This window comes from Phalangium opilio, unplaced genomic scaffold (assembly GCF_054372755.1).
Source record: "Phalangium opilio isolate 3A_F unplaced genomic scaffold, DU_Popi_V2 ptg000352l_1, whole genome shotgun sequence".
Taxonomy (NCBI): domain Eukaryota; kingdom Metazoa; phylum Arthropoda; class Arachnida; order Opiliones; family Phalangiidae; genus Phalangium; species Phalangium opilio.
The window spans coordinates 1,598,032-1,621,385 of NW_028324228.1; the positions used below are offsets into that span (position 1 = coordinate 1,598,032).

Here is a 23,354-nt window from a genome sequence, read left to right on the forward strand (position 1 = left end):
ATCGCGGCGACTTCAAACAGATATTGAGAGTGAAATCAAGAACAATTTCACAGAGTTGCAATAGGTTTTTCATTCCAAATTTCCCTGACCTTCACGGGTTTTTCCCTGAACTTCTAACCGGCCTTCCCATTTTTCTAATGTTGTGATTAAAAATACCATGGCGATGCAAACTATAACAAACCTACCGAACCAATATGAAATTCCCTGGAACCCTTTTCTCTAAAACGTTTACATTGACTTGTTACAATACACATTGTGGAAGCGACCAACCGTTGGAAGTAAATGTTATACCAAATTGCAGACTCATGAAAGAGCAATTACTATTTGCAATAAGCAAGACTCCTTTCATTTCATTCCACCTTCAGTAATTACATTAGCACTGATGAGATAACGCTTGAAAGTTTAATTCCGAAGTTCAGACCCATGGCGATATTGAAACTTTTAAACCTGATTCATTTAATGTTACTTCCTTTTCAAAATCTATAACATTATCCATTTAGATAATAATTTATAATCATTTGCAAAATCAACGTGTTTTGTCTATTTCTCATTTCACGTTCTGTTTCATAATTCTTTAGTTTTGTGTACTAATTTCTTTCGCAAGCATTATTACAATTTTCATTCAAAAATATTAGTGTTGGTCAAATATTTTCATTACTAAAACAAGTTGGGGAACCAAAATAATACCTCTTCTTGTAAATGCTTCATTAAATCAGTTGGAAACTTTTAATTGAAATTCTAGATTGTACCTTCGCACTTGGGAAATGTTTCGCTCCAAAAAGGTGGAATAGGTTCATTTCCCACTTCTGCGCTTAATTTCAAAATATTTTCTTCGTCTTCATAGTAATCGTATTTTTTATCCGTACAGAAATTGTGGTCAATGCCCTCGTAAATGGCGAATCCCTCGTCACACAAAACGTTTACTTCGTCTCCGGGGATGAAATAGTCACGAGTTTGATGAACGGCTTCATATTGGACATGATCCTGAACCGGTGGATCGGGACATGATAGAGGCGCTAGAAATAATGTTTTACATGGCTTGAATTAGAAAAAAGAAACACACGCGTTAATTGTGATTGTTCATGTGCATCTGTTAGTGGGGTAAAGCACAAATTGCTGGAACAAAGCTCTACTAGCTGAACGATTACGAACAGTTTATCTGAACGGTTCGCAATCCATAGTGACAAAGTCGGTATTCAGAGAAAAAAAACCATTACTTTCATTATAAGATTTAATAATCACATTCATATTTTAATCTTAGATTTTTCGTAGCATGGTCTACTACTCTTTAAAGAAGCAAATGTTTTGCGAAACCTAATGGACATGGATGTGTTTAGGAGATGGAAAAGGGGTAAAAAATTCAATTTTCCGCAGTAAGTTTGAAATAAGCGACTGAATCTGTTAAAGGGAAGTTAAAGAGGAAAATTGAAGATTTTTTTTATTGATTCTTCAACTATTAATAAGACATATCTGTGTAATTAAACATTTAGAAAATATCTCCACTTGTTTTAAAAACGAAAGTTACAGGGCGTTACCAGAGGTTTGTAGGGGACCTCTATGCCTATATGTGCGAACGGCGGACTAACATTTAAATCGTACAAAGCCGCCTCGGCCGCAAGCCTGCAGTGGCGCCTTTTTAAATTCAGATTTCATCAATGAAATCATCAAAGTTGCAACAATAGGCAATTGCGTAACGCCCCGTTTTCAAGGTAACAAGTTTTCTCTCCTCAAAGGATATTAAATCAGTATTGGCCCCGTATCCTTGTGTCGTGAGGAATGGGGTTTACCGACTTTGCGCAAATTTTGCGTGCACGCTTCATGTCATGTTTCTTTGCGACGAGAGAATGAGTGAGAACGAGACCAATTGGCCACTGTGCAAAGCAGTATTACGTTTTCCTTCCCACCACCAATTAACGAAATAGATTTCCTTCATATTTTACAAAGAGCGTTTGTCACTGCTCGTGTGATTTTCACTACGTATTTTGCCCCGCCGTGATTAGCACATTAAATGCAATGTTTATCATACCCCCATCAGAGAGAATTTATAATAGGGAGTGGAAGCTCTTGCCCTTGACAGTGCTAAATACATTGTAGCTCAAACAAGTAGGCTGCGACGCTAAAACTGGCCAGGTAAATTTCCGGTCACATGACTCCTTTAATTTTAAAGTTTGCCCTCAATCACTGATGGTTGTACAATTACCCAATAAGGGTTCGCGATTTCGAGTGCGACTGGCGTCATTTGGAGTTATTTTAAGTCAGACATTTCCCTTTCCCTAAAAAGGTAGTGTCCATCTCACCTAGACCCTCCCGCAACATTCTAGACCCGCCCTAGAGGGAGGGGCCACAAAAAATAGTACCGGAAATAGACCTGGCCAGTTTTTTTGATCACGTGATTTTTGAGCTACATAATATTCCTCAGTTTCCACTCCCTATTATAAATTCTCTCTGCCCCCTTCCCAAATATTTGCTCTTGATAGCGTTTGAAATGGAAATTTGGTTAGCTGGAGGCGCCACTTTTTATTTATCGGTCCAATGGACTTTCTGTATAATTTCATACTAACGCCGGCATCTGGGTCTTGGATTATCCCATACACCATCATAGCTGCAAGTCAATACTTCACTTCCAACGAGTACGTCCTTGCCACCGCATGAAAAGCTTACTGTATCACCAACGTGGAAACTATTGCCGACACGTTCACCGTTTAAGGGTGTACCTGGATCTCCGCAGCTAGCAATCTCTGAAATGAAGGACAGAATGGTATAAGAGGTGGTTTTACGACCTCGAATCACTGCATACTGAAAGCAATAATTTTCAAGAAATACGATAGATGTCGCGTTTATAGTTACAGATTCAAAGTGTAAATCGAAAAAAAAAATAATAATTCCCGAGTCTGGCACTGATGGAAAATTATAATTTTCCCAGAATTTAGTTTTTTTCCCTTTTCTTTAATCAAGTTACTATCAAAATAGCAGACGCTAGGAGGCTTGTGACTACAGACTACACTCGAAAGAGCTAAACTTGTTCAACTTTTTAAAGTTATTGATTCACAGCGTTTGTAACGGCGTCAGTTATTCGTCTTAAGACAAAATATTTATCAGAAGAGTTGTACAGTACAAAGGTCAATGGTCAGTTAACAATTGAATACTTGCAATTGATTATTATGAGAGTTAACATCGAGCTTCAATTATTCCCTATTATAATATCAAGTCAATATAACTCGTAAAATATCTCACTATAAATGGAACTCGCTATTACTTCGAAGTGAAATAGTCAAATTTGGAAATTGGAACAATTTAGAGAACTTTACTGGGGCACGAAACCATTCGTAGGCATTTAAGATGCGCCGCTAGAGGCACCTAAAGTCGATTACACGAAATTAATTCACTGCCTACGAGCAAATTTTTCTGAATTAGTCTTTACTAGAAATACCCTAATTTAGAGCCCTGATGATCAGAATACAAACGCATTGAAGATGAAATTAACACTGTTTCCAGATAAATAATTCTGAGCGTCAAATTTTATTACGAAAAGCTTAAACCTTAACAATGTTTTTAATTTTCATTGCATACAGATTGAAAAATGAAAACTTACTTTCGCATATGGGAAGATCCGTTGACCATTTAAGTTCGTTTTCAACCCTAATGCATTGAACTATTTTAGGTGATCCACTCTCACGCCGATACCCTTCAGCACAGTAGACCAACAACCTAGTTCCTTTCCTGAACACCGGCCTGGCATATCTCCTATAGTAACTGTTTTCAATAGCAGGTGGCTCGTCACAATATTTTTCTGAAATTTTAGAGATCTGAGTAACGCCGTCTTCTCAGAGCTTATTCTATATGAAGAATATGAGCTTCTGGTACGCCACCTTTGCTCTAAACTAAATGGTGGCTCACGGGTTAATGTTTATCAGTTTCAAAACGTTGAACACTTTTTTAGCCCAGTGCATATAAAGTTAGACATAGAAGAAACTAGGGACGGGTGGCGGAAACGTGGATTCCCAGTGAATCTTGTTAAGATCAAAAATCTTTATTAACTTCCGAGTACGGAATAATGGCCGCCATTTTGAAAACGTCGGGTTTTTGTGTCACGTGGTGTGACATTACCATTTAAAAACAAAATAGTGTCGCGTCAGTATTTGTACGGATAAGTCGGAATAGGCTTATTCTTAAGTGAGACGACAGTTGTATGGTACGTTTAAATATTCTTTATTCGGTATATGAACAAGGGGTCGCCGGAACCTAAGTCAGGGTTGCAGGGACGTTCTCTCGAATAGGGGCTGGACAACAAGGGTCTTTATCCCTCTATCTGAGAGCGGAGAACTTAGACGAACTAGTAGGGGCTGGACACCAATGGTCTTATCCCTCTACTGTCGCCGAAGCGAATCTCTCGAATGCCCGTGCGAGGGGTCCTTTTATACCCAAGCGGCATGGGTGGCCCATAAACCAGGAGACTGGCCGGTTCGCACGGACTTTCATGATCTTATCTTGGCTCCTTGGCTAATCTATACCTGACAGTTCCCCGCAAAGGAAAACGCCGTCCCGGCGGTTACAAAAAGGGGCCAAGACAAACTAAGTGGCAAAAAATACAAGCAATGTACACAAGAAATTAGTAAAACAAGACAAAAAAAATATTCAAAACAAACTCAAAAAGAGGGTTATGATTAAAGTTACGATTATAAAACAGGGAAAAATTTACAAACCAAACTGAGATGATATTATTATTAGCATTTTTTTTTATTATTATTGTTGACGTTGGAGTTCAGTCCGGATTCTCCGCCGGAGAGCGGGTACGTCCGCGGCGTTAAACTTGTACTCACCACGTATGATGGTTAACCGCGCGAATTCACAACAAAAAATACCACTGTCAACACCATGCATTTGCCGCGGTAGTGGGGGCACAGTCCGATCGAAATTCTCAAAACACATATCAATAATACCCCGCAGTGATGTTTCGCGCTGGAAGAAGGCGAGAAGTTCTGCTAGAAGATTAAGATTCGGTGGAAACGAGTCCAAGTGTTGAAAGCGGTGATGGTCAAGGTCGATAGCGACCAAGCTCCAATGGTTGAAACGGGTAATCGGGATAAGTAGTAATGAATAGCCGAAGAGGTCTTCCTCTTGGTCGACGAATGTTGAGGCTTTCGCGGCCCCTACCTTTTGCAAAGTGGTGTAGAAAAGGCAAGGGAAGATGAAGGTGGAACGGGATGCGGTGCGGTTGATGAGTGCAAGATATGCGTCGATGATGTCCGGGGTGAGGCAGTGATCACGAATATTGCGACAGGTGGTTGGACATATCGGTTCCAATACCGAGAGGTGAAGGTCCAAGCGAGACGTGGCAAATGATGTCATAGGGGAGAGTTGAGTAATCCGGGTATTACGTGCAACAGCCCGACGTTGCTGTTTGCGAATTAATTTGCTATAACGCATTAAAACGGTGAAGGGTAACCGTAGCGATCTGGTGAGAGACGGTGGCGTGTTGAGCGTCGGAGAGTTGAGGGACAAGTGTCCACTGGTGAAGTAAGACTAGGCCCGGATTGCACGAGATTTTTTCCAATGCTGGGTACCATTATGGGTACAATGGGATTGGTTCTGGTAGTGGATGAAGGAGCGATCTGGTCCGGATGGAACGTAGTGGGCGCCTCTTCGGTGTTAAAAATATGGGTCACTGGGGTGTCGTGAAAGTGAACTTTCTTCTGAAAGGGTAGTCGGGGATGGTATGGTTTCAAACGTTCCGCCGAGACAATATCTTTCTTCTTCCCAGTAGAATCCACTACTTCAAAATTGTTGGGCGCTGTTTGGCGAATAATACTGTAGGGTCCGCTAAATTGGTGTAACAGCTTTTCTGAACGCCCGGGGACACGTCGGGGAGTTCGAAGAAAGACGAGGTCGCCTTCGCAGAAAGTCACTTCGCGGCGGCCTTTATCAAAGCGTTTTTTGTCTCTGTCTTGCGCTAGAGTTTGACGTTCGGCTGCCATGTTTCGAGCTCGTTGAGCATATACGATATTGTGTAGTCCGAAAGGGGTGTTAAGAGCCCTGGCCGGGAGGTCAAGGGCGGCGTCTAGGTTTAAATCGGCTTCGTATCCGTGTAAAAGATAGAATGGGGAATAGCCGGTAACACTGTGTATTGAAGTATTATATGCAAAAACAAGGTGGGGAAGGAATTGGTCCCAATCAGAGTGTTCTTCGGAGACATACTGAGACATCATATCGGCTAAGGTTTTATTGAATCGTTCAGTTTGACCGTTGGTACGTGGGTGGTAAGCGGTGGTGGTATTATGGTGTACTTTGAAAAGTCGTGTTAGTTCTTGGAGAAGGGCATTGACAAATTCTCGGCCCCTGTCAGTGATGAGCTCGCGGGTGGAGCCATACTTTAATAGTACGCCTTTCAAAAGAAAGGATGCTGCTTCCTCAGCGGTCCCACGAGGCGCCGCGGCTGCAACGACCATCTTTGTACAATAGTCGGTACATACGAAAATGTGTTTATTGCCAGAAGTCGAGTCGGGGAATGGGCCCAATTTATCTAATCCAATTCGTTCGAATGGCTTTGTAGTGGAGGGTATTGGTTGTAAAAACCCAGCCGGTCGGAATGGGTAGGTTTTCTGTTTGTTGCATGGAATGCATGAACTGACATAGTTAACAACGTGTTTTAACATTTTCGGCCAAAAGAAGCGCTGTTTTACTCGCTCCCAGGTACGGCGAAAGCCTAAGTGGCCCGAGGTGGCGTCGTCGTGTAGTGCTTTTAAAATCAGGGAACGGATTTCTTTGGGACCGACCATTACTAGCTTGAACCCTTCGTCAGTTTTTACTTGGCGATGGAGGAGATCTCCCATCAACTTGTAGGGCTTAGCTGCTTTCGCGACGATCTTCGTATTGTGTCCCCCAGGATTTTCTAAGTATTGGATAATAGGTCCGAAGAAAGGTTCTTCTCGTTGAAGTTTAGCGATATCGAAGGCTCGAAGTTGGTTCATTGTGTTGGCTTGATTGACGGCAGCTATTAGGAGGGGTATCTCTTCTTGGGGGGCCCCACTAAAAGGGGCTCGCGATAGAGCATCGGCGTCCTTGTGTATCCTTCCATTTTTATGGGTTATAACGGAGTCAAATTCTTGTAATTGAAGCGCCCACCTGGCCAATCTTCCATTAGGGTTACGAACGAATTTCAACCAGCATAAGGCGTGGTGATCCGTGACAACTTTGAAGGGTCGGCCATAAAGGTACGGTCGGAATTTTTGCGTACCATATACTATTGCCAAGCATTCCCGTTCGGTGGGACTGTAATTTTGCTCTGCTTTATTTAAAAGACGACTAGCGTAGCCGATGACATGCTCCTTCCCCAGACGGCGTTGTTTAAGGATTGCTCCAATCCCATAGGCGGAAGCGTCGGTGTGGAGTTCGAACTGATCTTCAAAAATCGGATGAGCCAAGATAGGTGATGATGTTAGTTTTTCCCCAAGTGTGTTGAATGCTGTTTCCACCTCGGAGGTCCATTCAAATGGCGCATTCTTAATGGTGAGGTCCGACAGGGGCTTGGCTATGGACGAAAAGCCTTTTATAAACCTCCGGTAATAGCCGGCGAGGCCCAAAAAGCGTTGGACTGCCGTGACGTTTTCTGGACGTGGGAAATGAGCCACGGCATCTATCAAATGAGGGTCGGGGTAGACTCCGTCGCCGTCAATAACGTGGCCAAGGTATTTAATACGAGTTTGGGCAAAAGAGCACTTTTCCGGCTTTATTTTCAAGCCAGTTTCTTCGAGGCGCTTCAAGACTGCTTCTAGATGTATGAGGTGTTCGACGAAGGAGCGGGAGAAAATTATAATGTCGTCGAGATATGCAAGCGCGACTTGCCACATCAGGGACCCAAGAACCTTGTGCATTAGGCGCTGGAAGGTGCCAGGGGAATTACATAGGCCCATGCCTAGGACATTAAACTCGTACTGGCCGTCGGGTGTAACAAAGGCTGTTTTTTCCTTATCTTCCTCATGGAGTTCGACTTGGAAATATCCTTGTGCTAAGTCTAGGGTAGTAAAAAGTGATGAGCCCGATAGGCGGTCCAAGGTGTCGTCTATTCTGGGAATCGGATGCACGTCCTTTTTTGTGGCGGCGTTTAGTTTGCGCCAGTCTACGCAGAAACGTAGGGTTCCGTCTTTTTTCTTACCATGATTACCGGCGCGGCCCAAGGCGAGCAGGATTCTCGGATGATATTGCCCTCGAGCATTTTGTCGACTTCTTTCTTAATGGTCTCCCTTTCGGCGTATGATTTGCGATAAGGTTGACACCTAACCGGTGCTGCTGTTCCTGTGTTAATGCGATGCGGTACGAGTGATGTGCGACCAAGGTCAGTGCTGTGTCTTGAAAATATCTTTGGATATTTGCGTAGCATAGTTTTTAATGCGTTTGTTTCTTGATGGGTTAGTTGGGTTCCGATATGGAGGTCGTCGGGTAGGGTTTCGCTTGATGAGATATCCTTTTCCAGATAGTTGAGGTCAGTGACACGGTATCCATTTCCCACCAGGGTATCGGCTTTTAAACTTATCGTCTGCTTGGTGGGGTTTGCTACCCGTAAGAATCCTTGGCCTTTGTGAAATTCTGAGAGAGTTTTGCAAGGAAGAAGACCGTGTTGCTGAACTACTCTATCGGCCCCCTCGATGAGAAGGGTGGCTTCGTTTTCGGAACACGTGACTCTCAAGATGGCCTCTGATGTAGGTGGAATGGAGAGATCATTTAGAACACGAATTTTAATTGGTTCGTCAGAGTCCGATGGGTGATGAAAGGTGAGGGTCTCGTTTTCAATGGATACTAGTGATGACCCAAAGTCAATCACGACCCGGTTCGTGGAACAGAAGTCCAATCCAAGTAGTAAGTCGTACGTAAAATCATTAATAACAAAAGCATCGATGATGTGCTTCTTTTTCCCGAGTTGAATGCAGGTATTGACTTTTCCGACAGGTTTTATGCCGTCACCGTTAGCAACTCTGAAGACTATGTTTTCGGCTGGCGTTATTCTTAAGTCTAGCCCCCGGGCGGTTTGTTGACTGATAATGTTTTTGATGCTCCCGGTATCTAAAACAACGTTGAGTTGGTTATCGGATCCATCTATACAGCCTTTGATCTGTACTAGTTTTTGTTCGGACTGGAGAAGAAGGGGTTGCTCTAAAGGTGTGGCCGGAGGGGTCCGGTTTTGTTTGCGTTGGAAGAGAAGGGGGTGCTCTATAGGCGATGACGGTGGGGTATCCCCTATCTCCACCGTCGGTTGTCGTTTCCCGAATTTCGTGAATTGCTGTTAAATTGGTCTCGATTGTTATTGAATCTTTGCTCTGCCGGTCTATGTGGAGAGTCTGATCGTCGTGTAGTCGGGTAGGGGGAGGTAGCTCGTCCCTGGGGGAAGTAAGGAGAAGGACTGCGACCTCTAGATGGTGTGGAATCCCTTCTTGAGGGGTCTCTGTTATTGTTCAGGTAGGGTGATGGACTTCGTCCCCTAAAGTTTGAGGGACCGTCCCTAAAACCACGTTGTGAGTTGCTAGAGGCATCAGGAGTGTTTTGTTCATGTACTGGGCGAGAAGGAAGATGGGTACGGCAGTAGGAGGTTAGATTGTCGGTACGAGTGCATAGGGAACATCGATTGCTTTGATGTATGTGACCTAAGTCGGACCGGAGGTGGCGATTTTCTTCCCTCATTCGGCGGTTATCCTCTCGTATTTCGCTGTTTTCCTCTTTGAGGAGACGATTTTCGTCTTTTAAGCTCCGTAGTTCCTTTTTTAGTTTGGAGAGTTCCTCGTCCTCGGGGGCTTGATAGAGGCAGGGTGTAGTAGCTGCGGGTGTAGCTGGGACGGAGTTACCGGCCAAAGCCGTTGCCAAAACATCCATGATGCGGCTTTCGGAGAAAGTGAAGGTTGACTCCGTGGTAGAAAGGAGTTGGATGTTCGATAGGAAATCTTTTGTAGTGCTAGGGTTCATATGGACGATTTTTTCCCGTAGCTGCGGTAATAGGCCCCTGAATAAATGATGAACTTTTTCTACTTCAGGCATTGAGGGGTTGACACGGGAGCATAAGTCCGTGACGTTTCGGAAATAAGTTACCGGTGATTCACCGGGTTGTTGTTTGCGGGATAGTAATTCATTGAAAGTGGCTATTGAGTTTCAGCCAAATTCTGATATCAGTTCAGCTTCCCATTCTACCCAAGTAGGGGTTACTTGAGCGGCGTCGTTTTGTCGGATTTTCGACGAAAACCAATTGATCGCCTTGCCTTCAAGGACCGTGGGCAGGCTGGATATGCGGCTATGGTCGGCCTGTATCACTTTCTTAAAAACCGTTAGCCAGTCGCACACGTGCTGGGAGTCTGGGTTGAATCGAGGAGCGTCTCGCGCTATATTAACGGCTTGAATCGCAGCGGCTACCGCAGCGGCGATTTGGTCGGGAGTAGCGGCCATATTTGTTTGGAAGCAAGTGGTTCGGTTTCTCGGTGCAGAAATACCTCGTCGGGTGACGGGAAGAAGACTCGAAAACTCGGGTTCGAGATTTTTATGTCGGCGGGAAAATCTTTTTTCCGACGTCTCGGCAGTTCTGGGGGTGGATACGAATTCTGAGAGAAATACGCGCTGTAACTTCGGAAACGATTGGATCTGGTGGAACGCTAAAAATGGGGGAGGAATTCTCGGTACGAAAAGCAGGTGGGCTTAGTGGTCGGCGTTTGGACAAGATAATCCACAGAATTTTGGTTAATCAGTTATTCATGAATAATAATCAGATAATTATTCGTGATTACATTGCATTAATCATAGACTTCCCGTGGATAATTTCAAATTATGGATAAAGATAAAACAAACAGATATTATCCTATCCAAATGCCGACCACTAGGTGGGCTACTTAAAAATTATACACAATTTAGCGCCATCGTGTTGGCTTAATTTTACTTAAATATGCCAAAGTTATTTTAATCTGTTTCGCTCACAAATAAAATTTGCAATTGAAACACTAATTTTTATATAGAGATAATATCAGAAGTGAGATGAGACTAGAAGTGAAGGGCTCTAGCATTGATAGTAGATCCTGGCACTAGTGAAGAAATTTTAGGATTTTATGCCGCTTCCCACGCGCTAAAACTAGAGAGGAAAAAATTGGTCGAGTTCCAAAACAATTTTCTACCCCCTTCCCCTCAACCTAAAGCCGCGGATCACGGACGCGGGTGCTGGAATCTAGTTCGGCCGTCTACCGCCACGAGCGTCTCACATTTTGGAGGGAAAATTCAGAAACCGCTACCAGAGGGCCAACCGTTCGTGTGTTATCAAGAATATTCACTTTCGCCGAGTGAAGAATTTGGTTAGCTCAGTACTTCTGGTCTCATCTCACTTCTGATAATATTTAATAATTATTGTTTCGAAATTGTTGCTAAAATAATAGTGCACGTAGATGACGCTGCAATAGGGAAAAGCCGGTAGGGATTTATTTGAAGGCGCTAGACGCGTCTGCTAGAGTTCTTTCTTCCGCTTTCAAGGGGATTGAAAGGATTATTTGACCAAACATTTGATTAAATTATGTTTTTAACTTCTAACTATGGAGTAAAATTATCATTCTTATGCGCGAAAGAAGAAAAGATTTTAAAATCAAAGCAAGTTTTTTCAAGCAAAGTAAAATCATGTTTGGTTTAATCACTATACGTTAGAAGTTAAATTCCTTCTTTTTAATCAAATTATTAATCTTTTCAATCGTCCTTGAAAGCGGAAGTAACAACTCAAGGTGACGCCTAGCGCTTTCAAATAAATCCCTAGCTGCGTTTCCCTTTTGCAGCGTCATCTATGTACTCTATTATTTTTGCAACAATTTGGAAGCAATAATTATTAAAAAATAACTTAATATGAAATTTAGCAAAAACGGATTTATGTACATAAATCTGTTTTTGAATTTAGTGTTTCGATTGAAAATTTTATTTATGAGGAAAATAGTTTAAAATAACTTTGGCATATGGAAGCAAAATTAGGCCGACTAGATGGCGCCAAATATTGTCAAGTTTTCATACTTCAAACTCGGACGAAAGGTAGGTGGGCAGTACCACCTACCTTTCGTCCCGAGTATTCCTCCACCTTTTTAAGCGTCCCACCAGACCCAATCGTTTCCGAAGTTACGGCGCCTATTTCACTCAGAATTCGTTTCCACCCCCTATAATCCTTGATAAAAAGAGTCCGTTTGGCTCGGCCCAAGACTCCAGGACAATTCGGTCGCTCCGACCTCCTATTTGCGGTCACTGATTGGCGTTTTTAAGCAATGCCAAGTGGTTCAGCCAGCCTGAAAACCTTTGCGCACCTCCGCTCTGAATATAGTCTTGCTACTTTTAGGACATATATTCTATATCGATGTAAATACAGACTTAATAGTAAATAGTGAAATAGACTAATATAACGCTATTATTTCAACAACAAAAGGCCATTAATATTTTCCTTATAGGGTCAAAAGACCAGTCTCGGCCGACTGGTAGAAAACCAAAGCGGAAGACTATGCAAATTAACTCCCAATTAAGTGGAATTAATTTTAAAACCGTCGATTATGGGCGCTATTCCTAACATGAGTGTATATTTATCTCACACTGGAACTCACTGGCTGCAATTTCCGATCTTTCTTTCAATAGTAGTTGCTTTAAGTACATGTGGTTTTCTTGCGGTGTAATAAAATATTTACTTAGACTTCCACCAAAATATAAGAGGGTAAGCCCAATAGATGGCGATCGCGAGTTTTGAAAATATAAGCCCCACTCTTCTAAACATTCAAAGTAGTCGCCGTTCTTCTTGCTATAACCCCTGTTTCGAGCATCCTGACGTCACGAAATCGATAGCTTTCCTTCTCTACCAAAAACACTTCGCCACAAACCACCTCTAAGTTTTGTAAAGTAGCTTATGAATAGTGGTCGGCGTTTGGACAAGATAATCCACAGAATTTTGGTTAATCAGTTATCCATGGATAATAATCAGATGATTATTCGTGATTACATTGCATTAATCATAGACTTCCCGTGGATAATTTCAAATTATGGATAAAGATAAAACAAACAGATATTATCCTATCCAAATGCCGACCACTACTTATGAAACATTACTTTCGAAAAATTTATATTGCAAAGTGTATGTAGACTTGTTTAAAAGGCTTATCAGTTCTGCGTAATATGGTTAATATTGTACTTTTCATATAACCGTTGAGTTCAATTATTTCAAAACAATTCAATCTCAAATTTATTGCCAAAAACTGTTTCAACGGCTTCCGTAACCTCGATTTTATGTTGGGTACTCACTGACACACACAGGTACTTCATCTTGGAATGAGCCTTTGACGCAGGAAATCAGTTCTTTGCCCTCAAGTTTATATTTACGGTCACAGGAAAATGCCAGTGATGTATCTTCCATTACGTATTTTGTAATATCCGGGTCATATATACTATGAGTAACCATACCCCATTGGTCACTTATCAAGTATCCATTTTTTGGAGGTTCAGGGAGTAGACAGTCTGCGAGGAATTATGTTATATTAACGTCAGTCACAATTACCCTTTGTTAAGTATAAATTTTACCAACTAAGCAAGATTATAGAAAAAAAAGTTTACCATTATTTTCATGCGCTTGACAGGTGAATGCTACACCAAAGATGAAGAAAAGTTTGAACATGTTTTTAACAGACATGCAGCTAAAGAAACGTCTTCATTACTGAAGTAAAACCCTAAGCTTACAAAAATTTTGAATATCAAATCATTGAAGGTCCACTCTGATACATTATCAAAGTGTATGAAATCGATATGGGTAAGAAAGCTTATATTACAGAAATGATTGCATAAATGATAGCTACAAATAAATACAGTCGAGATAATCGGTTGCGCAAACTCGTACAGAGGACATTCAAATCAGGACTGTTCATTAGATTCCTTTCAAGGGTTCAATTTTTTTAACTAACTATTACTTTTAACTATTTTGTTAGGGAATACACAGTGCTTTACGCCCATTATAAATAATAGAGTTAATTTAAGAAGTAAACGTCAAAACTAAAAAGCTATTATAATAGTAGCAGAAGACAGACTGGCAGAGTCAAAGTATTTAGTCTATTGTACGGTAGATGGCGTTGCGGTACGTGTTACACGTTCCGGTTCGACCCCCATTTTCCCTCCTAACTCATAGAGTGGGATATAGACCGAGTGGGGAAAGGTGAAGCCCCGCCCATTGACATGCGCGGTAACCACTGGATGTTTTACTTCCAACAGTAACAGGTAGATGGCGGGAAAATTTGGTCTTTGGCGCGAAATTTAAAATACTTCGTTTTTAGAACATTGGTGTTACTAAAGACATTGTTGGTTGAAATTGTAATAAAAACTGAGAATTGGTGTTATTTTATAGATTGTGAAAAATATTGCCTCCATTTTTAAACACAACTTACACATTGTTTATTACTAAAGAATAAAGTTGAATATATTCAAGTTCATGAGTTTTTCTTTATTCAATTTAAAGTCAAGGGAGTAGGTTGAATTTAAATTTTCAATTTAAAATTTACTATGACTTGTAAATGCTCATTCCCGCCTTGCACAAACACAGAAAAGGATGTTTATTTATTTTATTTTCCAAATAATCATGACGTTAGACAACAATGGTTTAAATTTATCGGTAGAAATAGCAATGATGCCTTAAAGGGATACTTTCTTTTAATTTCATTGCAATAAATCCCTATAAGGTTAATTTATTTCGATAGATAGACAAATAAGGATTCTGAAAATATATATGTTTTTATATTTTAGTTTAATTAATGATTTTTAAATTACGATTAAAAGATCCAAAATGCTATTGTTTTGCGATCATGAGGACACCTGGTGATACAGAGTCGAACCACCGAAAAACGTTACTAGTTCGTCTCTACCAATTTCGACGTCATAAGTCTCTTAGGCTCCGTAGTGTTTTTCCTACTGGTAGGGGGATTCATTCTGTGAGCGCAGTATGATACAGATTGACGGGAGTTCCGTCACTACGCGGGGTAACGCTGCCGACTTTCGGCACGGCATCGGCGATCCCATACGTTCGCCGAGGCTTAGTGAGTTTAAACCAATTATTATCATTGCACCGTTTCCGTTAGAACTTAAACACTGTTTATTTCTTAACGTGGTTTCAATTTTAGTCTCTCGGTTTAAATACTAGGCATTTTATTTTAATAATAAATCACAAAATATTCTAAAACTCGTCCATCGTAGTTTATTTTACACGTTAACTCCATAGAAGCGTAAAACTCAAGGCGCCAAACATTACAACTGCTCATGAGCGGCCATAAGTGTGAAAAGGCTAATTCTCGTTCCTACTACTTTTTACTCCTAAAACGACAGATTTCATTCCAACTACTAGCAACCAATCAGAGGCCTAACTTTACCTACCTAGGTAATGAGTTGAAAATGGCGACCGACTTTAAATCTGGCGTTCAAAATTTAAATTTTTATTCACGTTTATTTTAAATAATAAATGTTTCTCGCGATTTCTACTGACCCCCATGTTTTTAGGGGTGGTTAATTTATAGAAAACCAATGTTAGTTTGACCAACTCAGATAAATCCGATTCTATCCCTTTAAGTGGAAAATATCGACACTTCCGTCTTTGTAAGGTAATGTCTTGTTTTATTAATGAATGAATAATAGTTATCTAATAACCACTTTGTTTGAAGGATCATTTTTCTCCTAATTGCTTTGGCACAAATGGTAGAAAACTCCCAAATGCAGTTCCTACAATTGGAGCACCAAACCCAATTCAAAAAGAAGTATCCATGTCAGAGAGGAATAAAAGAAAAAACACCGGAAATGATATGGTAAGTTTAGATTTAATAACATCGCAATATTGTTTGGTATCAGGGATGTTTTAGTTATTTATTGCAATTAATCCCAGGACGAGATGGAAAGACTTTCTAAAGTGCGGCGTTTGGAATCAATTGATGTGGCCAAAAATGTAAATAATCACGATTATCAAACAGATTGAATGTATGTTAAACCTTTTGGCGTTGGTCTAAACTTTGCATTAATATGTTAAAGGCGTCTGTTGACAATTCACGAAAGTGCCACATCGAAACACAGACAGAAACGTTTTCTGATGAGTCAAAGAATGCCTCTGAAAACCTGAAAATAATTATAAAAGATTTGAAGACTTCAATAGCGGAATTGTCAAAGAAGAATACAGACCTTGAAAAACAGCACGCTAAACTGTTTTTGGAACACGAAAAATCAAGGTACCAATTAGAGAAAGTAATGACGGCCTTTGGCAAACTCTTCACTGCGGATCAAATAAAATCACGTTGTAGAACAGCGCAAACGATGCAAACAGTGGTCTCCTCAAGCCATACAATCGTCATTACAACTTCTATACAATATTGGTACAAAAGGGTACAATTTCTTACGTGAGCAAGGCCATCCACTTCCAACAACAAGGTGCCTAAATCAACATCTAGAGACGCTTCAATTTCCGCCAGGTATTCAAAGTGCCACGCTGCGCCTGCTGCAAAAACAATCACCCAAAATGACAAAGATAGAAGAAAGTGTTATACTCTTGGTTGACGAAATGCAAATTAAGCGGTCATACGAATATGATGCTGGATTAAAAACTGTATTGGGACATTCAACATTGTCCAACCATGCAGTCGCTACCCAGGGATTAGTGGTAATGGTTCGTTCTGCTTGCTCCAAATGGAAATACATTCTTGGTTGGCATTTGGTTGGCAACAGTATAGACAGCGGTGATCTGAAGAATTTCATGATGGACTGTATAAAATGCCTTCATGACATTGGATTTAACGTTGTGTCGATAGTAAGTGACATGGGCCCTAAAAATATGGCTATGTATCGTGACCTAGGAATTAAGTGTTGTGTTTCTACTGATTTAGAAATACACAAACCGTTTGTTGTTTAATAAAGTTCATTTATTAATCGTAAAACTATACTGAGTCTATTGACCGCGTTATTTTCATACATCATAGTATCGCGTACATGGTAATGACTAACTTAAGCGTGAGGGAAAATCTCTTTTTATACAATTCTAGGGCCTGGGGATAAGACGGTTCAGTTCAAATCAGTTCACTCAACATCCTTCCCCTAAGTTACTTAAGTTAAATTTACAAGTTAAGTTTTTCAATCTTTTTAATTAATCGGCCGCTTCTAGATCTAGTTTCTTTTGTGCTAGTCTTGTCTACGACAATCTCTTGGTTGGTTTGAAGTTGGTCAGGTTGTTGAATGGATCGATCTGGAGAGATCTGCTGGATAGGCGGCTCTGTCTGGTGACTAGCTTCCTCTATGTCGATCGGCTCGTTCTGTTGACTAGATGCGTCGGTCTCGATTGGCTCGTTCTGTTGACTAGATTCGTCGGTCTCGATTGGCTCGTTCTGTTGACTAGATTCGTCGGTCTCGATTGGCTCGTTCTGTTGACTAGATGGTTGTAGCCTGATGGGTTGAGTTGACTGGTCCGAGTCAAGAACGTTTGGATCTGGAGCTTGTGTCCTAGGTATAACGACCAAATGATACCTATTTCGTCTAATAATGCCGTTGGACGTTTGGAGGAGATAAGATCTTGGTTCTTCGGATACGTCCTTGACCACGGCTTCTGTTCTCAGATCGGTAATCCATACATGCTCTCCTTTTTGTAGTGAAGGCAATGGTCTAACCCGGTGACGCTTGTCATAATTCTCTTTCGTTTTATGACGTCTTAAGGCTTCTCTTTCTTGGACGACGTCAAATGGAGGTATCGTTGGCATAAGTTCCTTGTCCGTGATAGGCAACGTTGTCCGGAGCTTTCGTCCCATTAAAAGCTCTGCCGGTGAATATCCATTGGCTAATGGAGTCGTACGGTATGACAATAATGCCATATGCGGATCATGACTTTTCTTGAGAGTCTGTTTCACGATCTTTACGGCAGCTTCGGCAAGTCCGTTACTCTGCGGATATCGAGGACTCGATGTAATATGGACAAATCCATATTCTTTTGCAAACTGGACGAACTCGGAGTTATTCGTTTTCTGGAACTGGGGCCCATTATCGCTCTTTACGATCTCAGGAATCCCATGCGTTGCGAATACTTCTTTAATATGTCTTATGACCGCTCTGGAGCTGAGATCTTGAAGTTGTTTGATTTCGAAGTAACGAGAGTAGAAATCGGTAACAATAAGGTACCATTTCCCGTGTATATAGAATAAATCCATAGCCACGATCTTCCAAGGTCGGTTCGGAAATTCGCTTGGATGAAGTGGTTCGTGAGGATTAGTTTTTTCTTTTATGCAGACTTGGCAATTTTTGACGGTTTCTTCTATATCCTTGGTAATTCCTGGCCACCACACCGATGACCTGGCACGCTCTCTGCACTTCGTAATTCCTTGATGTCCCTGATGGATCCTCTCAAGTATATCTTTGCGTAGGCTAGCTGGAATAATGATTCTGGATCCTTTCATCATTATGCCTTGTTGTTCCGTGATGTCGTCTCGAAATGGGTAATATTTGGAAATTTTCCCATTTATGTTTTTGCTTGTTGGCCATTTTGTATTAGTATAATGCTGGAGGATCTTGCATATGTCGTCTCGTTTTTGCTCTTCCCATTTTTGGGCAAGCCGTATGTCGGTTGCTGGAGCACTTGAAGTGATTTGCTGGACGTATGCGCTAATTTCTTCTTCAAGACCGTTGTCCTCCGTTTCTTTCAGTGGTCTCCTGGACAGCGTGTCGGCTATTATTAGTTCTTTTCCAGCCGTATAGAAGACTTCGTAGTCGTATCGCATCATTTTAATTCTGAGACGTTGTAAACGGGGAGACAGATCATCAATGGCCTTGTGCTGCATGATGGATACTAATGGTTTATGATCGGTTTCTATCTGGATTCTGATGCCAATAATATAATCCTTGAACCGTTCGCATGCCCATGTCATCGCTAGTGCTTCCTTTTCTATCTGCGCGTATTTCTGCTCCGCCGAGGTTAATGTTTTAGATGCATAGGCCACAACTCTCGTTTCGTTGTCTGGCTGTTCTTGACGGATTACCGCTCCTATACCGAAGGAAGATGCATCCGCGGATATTGTTGTTTTCCGTCTTGGATCATACATGGCTAATATCGGCTTTGAGGATAATATTTTCTTTACTTCTTCGAATGCCTTGTGCTGTTCATGAGACCATACCCAATGATTCTTTGTACTTAAAAGCGATGTCAATGGTCTTATGATTTCCGACATCCTCGGAATGAATTTCGCTAGGTAATTCGTCATTCCCAGGAAACGTCTTAGTTCCGCTACGTCCTGAGGTGGTGGTGTTGCTGTTATTGCTTTCACTTTCTCCGGATCCGGGCTGATTCCGTTCTTGTCGATAATATGTCCGACGAACATGACTTTTGTTACAGCGGAGCCTCCGGAATGAACTAGGCCCATGCATGTCAAAATTTATGTGGGGAAATATCCAGTTTGTTAGAAAAAATATTTTCACCATAGAAGGCGCTTATTTTTCCGTTGTGACAGGGGTCTTCCTTAAATTATCGTTTATATTTTAGGGGTCAGTCATAAAATTTTTATGATAGAGAAAAGTTTCATCCTAAAATTAACGTAAATGTTTTTGGGGCTATTCACTTTTTACTGAATCTTTCGGTTAGATGGTATTGATGACAACAAAATAAATTATTTCAATTAAAATAATTCAGTAATAGTTATAAAAACGTATACTTACAATCCGCGACCTTGGCCCAAATACTTAAGCAGTCGACAGGGTCACGGGGTTGAACTTTGTTTATTTATCGGTCGTATCAGCGCCCCCAAACGGGAAAACACGGCGAACTAAATTAGTTAAAAAAATATTCTTGCTTCGCCACACGCATGGGCCTAGTTCATCCCGGAGGCTCCGGATATATTTATAGTGGAGTTTGCAGCAATCTTAGAGAATTTTATAAAAAATTAAGGCAAAAACAATGCGCAAATTTTTAAACAACGCTCGATAGCTTTAAAGAATGAATTTAATTAATTTTGCCTGATTCTGGGATAAAGAAAAGAATATTCAGTTTATTGTAAAATATTGTAAGTTTATACCGAAATAAAAAGTAATAATGAGGGAAATATTGCACAATGAAACTCAGGCTCTCCGCAAAAAATTGACGGGTTGGCCCCAAGAAAGCGAAAACGACTTGACGTGTTCCTACTCAGTTTACTCTACAGATGATACCTCACCTTGGACAGTACAGTCTTTTAAACAAAAAAAAATATTCTTGCTTCGCCACACGCATGGGCCTAGTTCATCCCGGAGGCTCCGGTTACAGCAAACTTGTATTTGGCGAGATTTAAGGTAATTCCGGCTTCACTGAGGCGATGAAGAATTGCCCTCAGATGTGCATCGTGTTCTTCGTAGTCTTTGCCATAAACCAATACGTCGTCTTGCAGGTTTACTTTTCCTGGGACGCCTTCCAATATCGTGCTGATTTGCCGCTGGAAGTGTTCTGAGGCGGAGGTTAATCCGAATGGTAAGCGATGGAAACAGTAGCGTCCAAACGGCGTAATAAACGTCGTAAGCAATGCTGACTCGTTGTCTAGTGGAATTTGCCAGTATCCGCTATTAGCATCTAGCTTGGTGAACACTTTCGCGTCGGCTAGCTGGCCCAAAACGTGATCCACAGCAGGCATCTGGAATCTCTCTCTTCGTACGTTTTTATTTAACTGAGTGTAGTCCACACAAATACGAAGGTCCGGTGGCGTCTTTTCGTCGGTATTAATTGCTTGTCTATTTTTAAGGACTATTACCATTGGAGCGCACCAGTCAGTAGGTTCCTCTACTTTTGTTATGACTCCGTTTTGTACCATTCGATCAAGTTCCAACTTCACCTCGTCCAGTAAGGATATCGGGACTCTGCGCGGCGTTGATAGAGAGAATGGTCTTGCATTCGGCTCCAGTTGTATTTTATAAGAATTCTTCATTCTTCCTAGTCCATTGAATAACTTGGGAAACTCGACAACAGGATCTACGGCTGATTGCGTAGCTTTATCTCCTATGGTTGCTATTCTCTCAACTAATTTCAAGTCCTCGCAGGCTGCTAATCCAAGGAGCGCTATCTGTAGATCGTAGATTACGTATAAGTCGTCTTTGATCTGCGAGTTTCTATGTCGTAATGTTGCTTGAATTCTTCCAGCTACTTTTAGTGCTGTTCTTCCTGGACCGAATAACTGTTTCTCAGCTGGGAGTAGCGCAATATGACTGAGATGTTCTTCGTAAAATGCGATTGGAATTGCATTTACATCGGCTCCGGTATCCACCTTGAACATGACTGGTACTTGATTTATTTCTATGTTCACCGTCCATCTTCTTGCCTCTGGATTCGTTAGTGAGTCCAAATTGGCTACGCTCATCTGGGAATAGTTTGTCGTCGTATGATTTTGATTTAACTGGTTTGATTCAATTCCTCCGGAAAACAGAGATGCCAGGCCGTAATCGTCCAAATCGGATTCTGGAGGAGGTTCTGTAGAAATTGCGCCCAGAAAAGCTCCCGTCTCAATTGTGTAGAGACTCTTCTTCCTACAGACTTTAGAGTAATGACCCGTCTTCTCGCATTGAAAACACTTGGCATTTTTGGCTGGACACTGTTCCCTTTCGTGTAATTGAAGGTCACCACAACGATGGCATCCCTTGTCCTTGGTATTGCTGTGAGTCTTGCGAACAGCCTTTGTAGGTGCTGGGAATTTTCCAGTTGTGTGTACGTTAACGTAGGGTTTCTTGGAGGTTTTGCGAGGTTGAGTAGCCCGTATACGATCGAGTTGCTTCATTGGTGCATGTAGATCTTGCTGTTCTCGTTGTCTGTCCTCCAAACTTCTTACTCGTTGTACCGCTTGTTCAAGAGTTAGCTTTTCGTCGTCTTGAAGACGTTCGGATAACCCTTTGTGTCTGATGCCAACCACAATCCGATCACGAATGAGTTCGTCTTTTAACGTACCGTAGTTGCAATGCTCAGCCAGAGCATAAACGGCAGTGATAAATTCATCAGCAGTCTCACCGTCACGTTGAGTACGCGTATTGAATTTTGCTCTGTCATAAATAACATTCCTCCGAATGATGAAATGATTTTAAAACTTTGTGATGACTGTGGTGTAGTCTTTTGCTTCGGCAACAGATAAAGTAAAGGACGTGAAGATGTCGTCAGCTTTAGGTCCCATCAGATATATAAGTGCGTTAACCTGGTCTTCTTCTGGCTTGGTGCTGAGACCGGACGCCCTACGGAAGCGCTCAAAGCGACGTTTCCAAGTTGGCCATTCCGTGGGAGTCGTGAAGTTAAACTGTTCTGGGGGAGTAACTTGAAATGAAGACGAAGACACAGTCATAGGATTCGCCATTACACACGTCGATGAAAGTCCGTTGTCCGCAATACTTTTATAAATCACTGAACACGCGAGACAGCTCGAAACGCGACGTTACTAACGTTAAGCCTTGGCTATAATGAAGAAAACCGAACTGACCTGACACCGATAATCGTCTTAGTTTATTTCTGACACCATGTTGTGTTTCTACTGATTTAGAAATACACAAACCGTTTGTTGTTTAATAAAGTTCATTTATTAATCGTAAAACTATACTGAGTCTATTGACCGCGTTATTTTCATACATCATAGTATCGCGTACATGGTAATGACTAACTTAAGCGTGAGGGAAAATCTCTTTATATACAATTCTAGGGCCTGGGGATAAGACGGTTCAGTTCAAATCAGTTCACTCAACATTAAGGTGTCATGTTATGAAAAGAAACACCACTTTACACACCCGTGCAATCCAGAGAACAAGATTTTTGTAGTACCAGATCCACCTCATGTTTTGAAAAGTGTTCGAAATTCTATTCTGGTCAATGTCTTGGAGCTGCCAGAGCAATGTGTTGCGAAATATAATCTTCCTTGCAAAAATGTTGACATTAAGTACTTGAAGCACCTCATACACTTTCAGGCAACTTCAGAACTGAAACTAGCGCCTAAACTTACCCCAACACATGTTAATCCAACACATTATCAGAAGATGAGAGTGTCTCTTGCGCAACAACTATTAAGTGCCGATACAGCTGCTGCGGTGGAAACCGCTGTTCACATTGGACATATTGAAAAGGAGGCCTTAACAACTGCTTGGTTTTGTCGGCTTATGCATAACTGGTTTCAAATAATGAATGGTCGTTGTAAAGGTAAATCCTTAAAAGCAAGCAACATCGAATATTTACGTGAAGTGGTAGTTCTGTTTGAAGGAATGAAAATTGCTAAAGCATGGAAGCCAATTCAAACTGGTGTTATAATGGCATCACTGTCAATCATAGAATTGAATACCTACCTTTGTCAAAGGAGTTTCAAGTTTGTCATGGCTGGGCGCTTCAATCAAAATGCACTAGA

At 41.4% G+C, this 23,354-nt stretch overlaps 3 protein-coding genes and 1 long non-coding RNA gene across 6 annotated transcripts; 1 reads left to right on the plus strand and 3 right to left on the minus strand.

Annotated features, from left to right (window-relative positions):
• Positions 1–11: 11 nt before the first annotated feature.
• Positions 12–14,118, minus strand: LOC149602799 (complement decay-accelerating factor-like). Of its 2 annotated transcripts, XM_089860357.1 has the most exons (6): positions 13,708–14,118; positions 13,585–13,614; positions 13,276–13,488; positions 3,593–3,790; positions 2,562–2,738; positions 12–1,016 (listed from the first exon to the last, which is right to left on the minus strand). In XM_089860357.1, the coding sequence occupies exons 3-6, from the start codon at positions 13,430–13,432 to the stop codon at positions 739–741; spliced, it is 810 nt and encodes a 269-aa protein (XP_089716483.1). In that variant the 5' UTR covers positions 13,433–13,488; positions 13,585–13,614; positions 13,708–14,118; the 3' UTR covers positions 12–738. The 2 variants fall into 2 exon arrangements, with proteins under 2 accessions (XP_089716483.1, XP_089716482.1); XM_089860356.1 differs by having other exon boundaries at positions 13,585–14,118.
• A 1,560-nt stretch (positions 14,119–15,678) lies between these two features.
• LOC149602800 (uncharacterized) lies at positions 15,679–16,413 on the plus strand. Its single transcript, XM_089860300.1, has 3 exons — positions 15,679–15,809; positions 15,887–15,946; positions 16,030–16,413. Exons 1-3 carry the CDS (start codon positions 15,768–15,770, stop codon positions 16,393–16,395), a joined length of 468 nt encoding a protein of 155 aa, XP_089716426.1. The 5' UTR covers positions 15,679–15,767; the 3' UTR covers positions 16,396–16,413.
• On the minus strand, positions 16,222–23,038 carry LOC149602801 (uncharacterized). Of its 2 annotated transcripts, none has more exons than XR_016376989.1 (4): positions 22,959–23,038; positions 22,747–22,869; positions 16,392–16,814; positions 16,222–16,267 (listed from the first exon to the last, which is right to left on the minus strand). It is a non-coding gene; the product is annotated as an uncharacterized LOC149602801 (long non-coding RNA). The 2 variants fall into 2 exon arrangements; XR_016376990.1 differs by having other exon boundaries at positions 22,747–22,873; positions 22,959–23,029.
• LOC149602802 (uncharacterized) lies at positions 20,189–22,049 on the minus strand (the record flags this gene model as incomplete). Its single annotated transcript, XM_089860299.1, has 1 exon — positions 20,189–22,049. A coding segment is annotated over one exon (1,815 nt), but the record flags the coding sequence as incomplete, so codon positions are not given.
• Positions 23,039–23,354: the final 316 nt, after the last annotated feature.

Bases quoted from the DNA above. Each gene is read 5' to 3' on its own strand.
- LOC149602799 (XM_089860356.1), bottom strand. From the start codon at position 13,660: ATGTCTGTTAAAAACATGTTCAAACTTTTCTTCATCTTTGGTGTAGCA. The intron at 13,489-13,584 runs GTAAACTTTTTT...AATTCCTCGCAG, and splicing joins TCAAGCGCATGAAAATAATG to ACTGTCTACTCCCTGAACCT. The intron at 3,791-13,275 runs GTGAGTACCCAA...CTAAAATTTCAG, and splicing joins TGAAGTACCTGTGTGTGTCA to AAAAATATTGTGACGAGCCA.
- LOC149602800 (XM_089860300.1), top strand. From the start codon at position 15,768: ATGTCAGAGAGGAATAAAAGAAAAAACACCGGAAATGATATG. The intron at 15,810-15,886 runs GTAAGTTTAGAT...AATTAATCCCAG, and splicing joins AAAACACCGGAAATGATATG to GACGAGATGGAAAGACTTTC. The intron at 15,947-16,029 runs GTAAATAATCAC...AATATGTTAAAG, and splicing joins CAATTGATGTGGCCAAAAAT to GCGTCTGTTGACAATTCACG.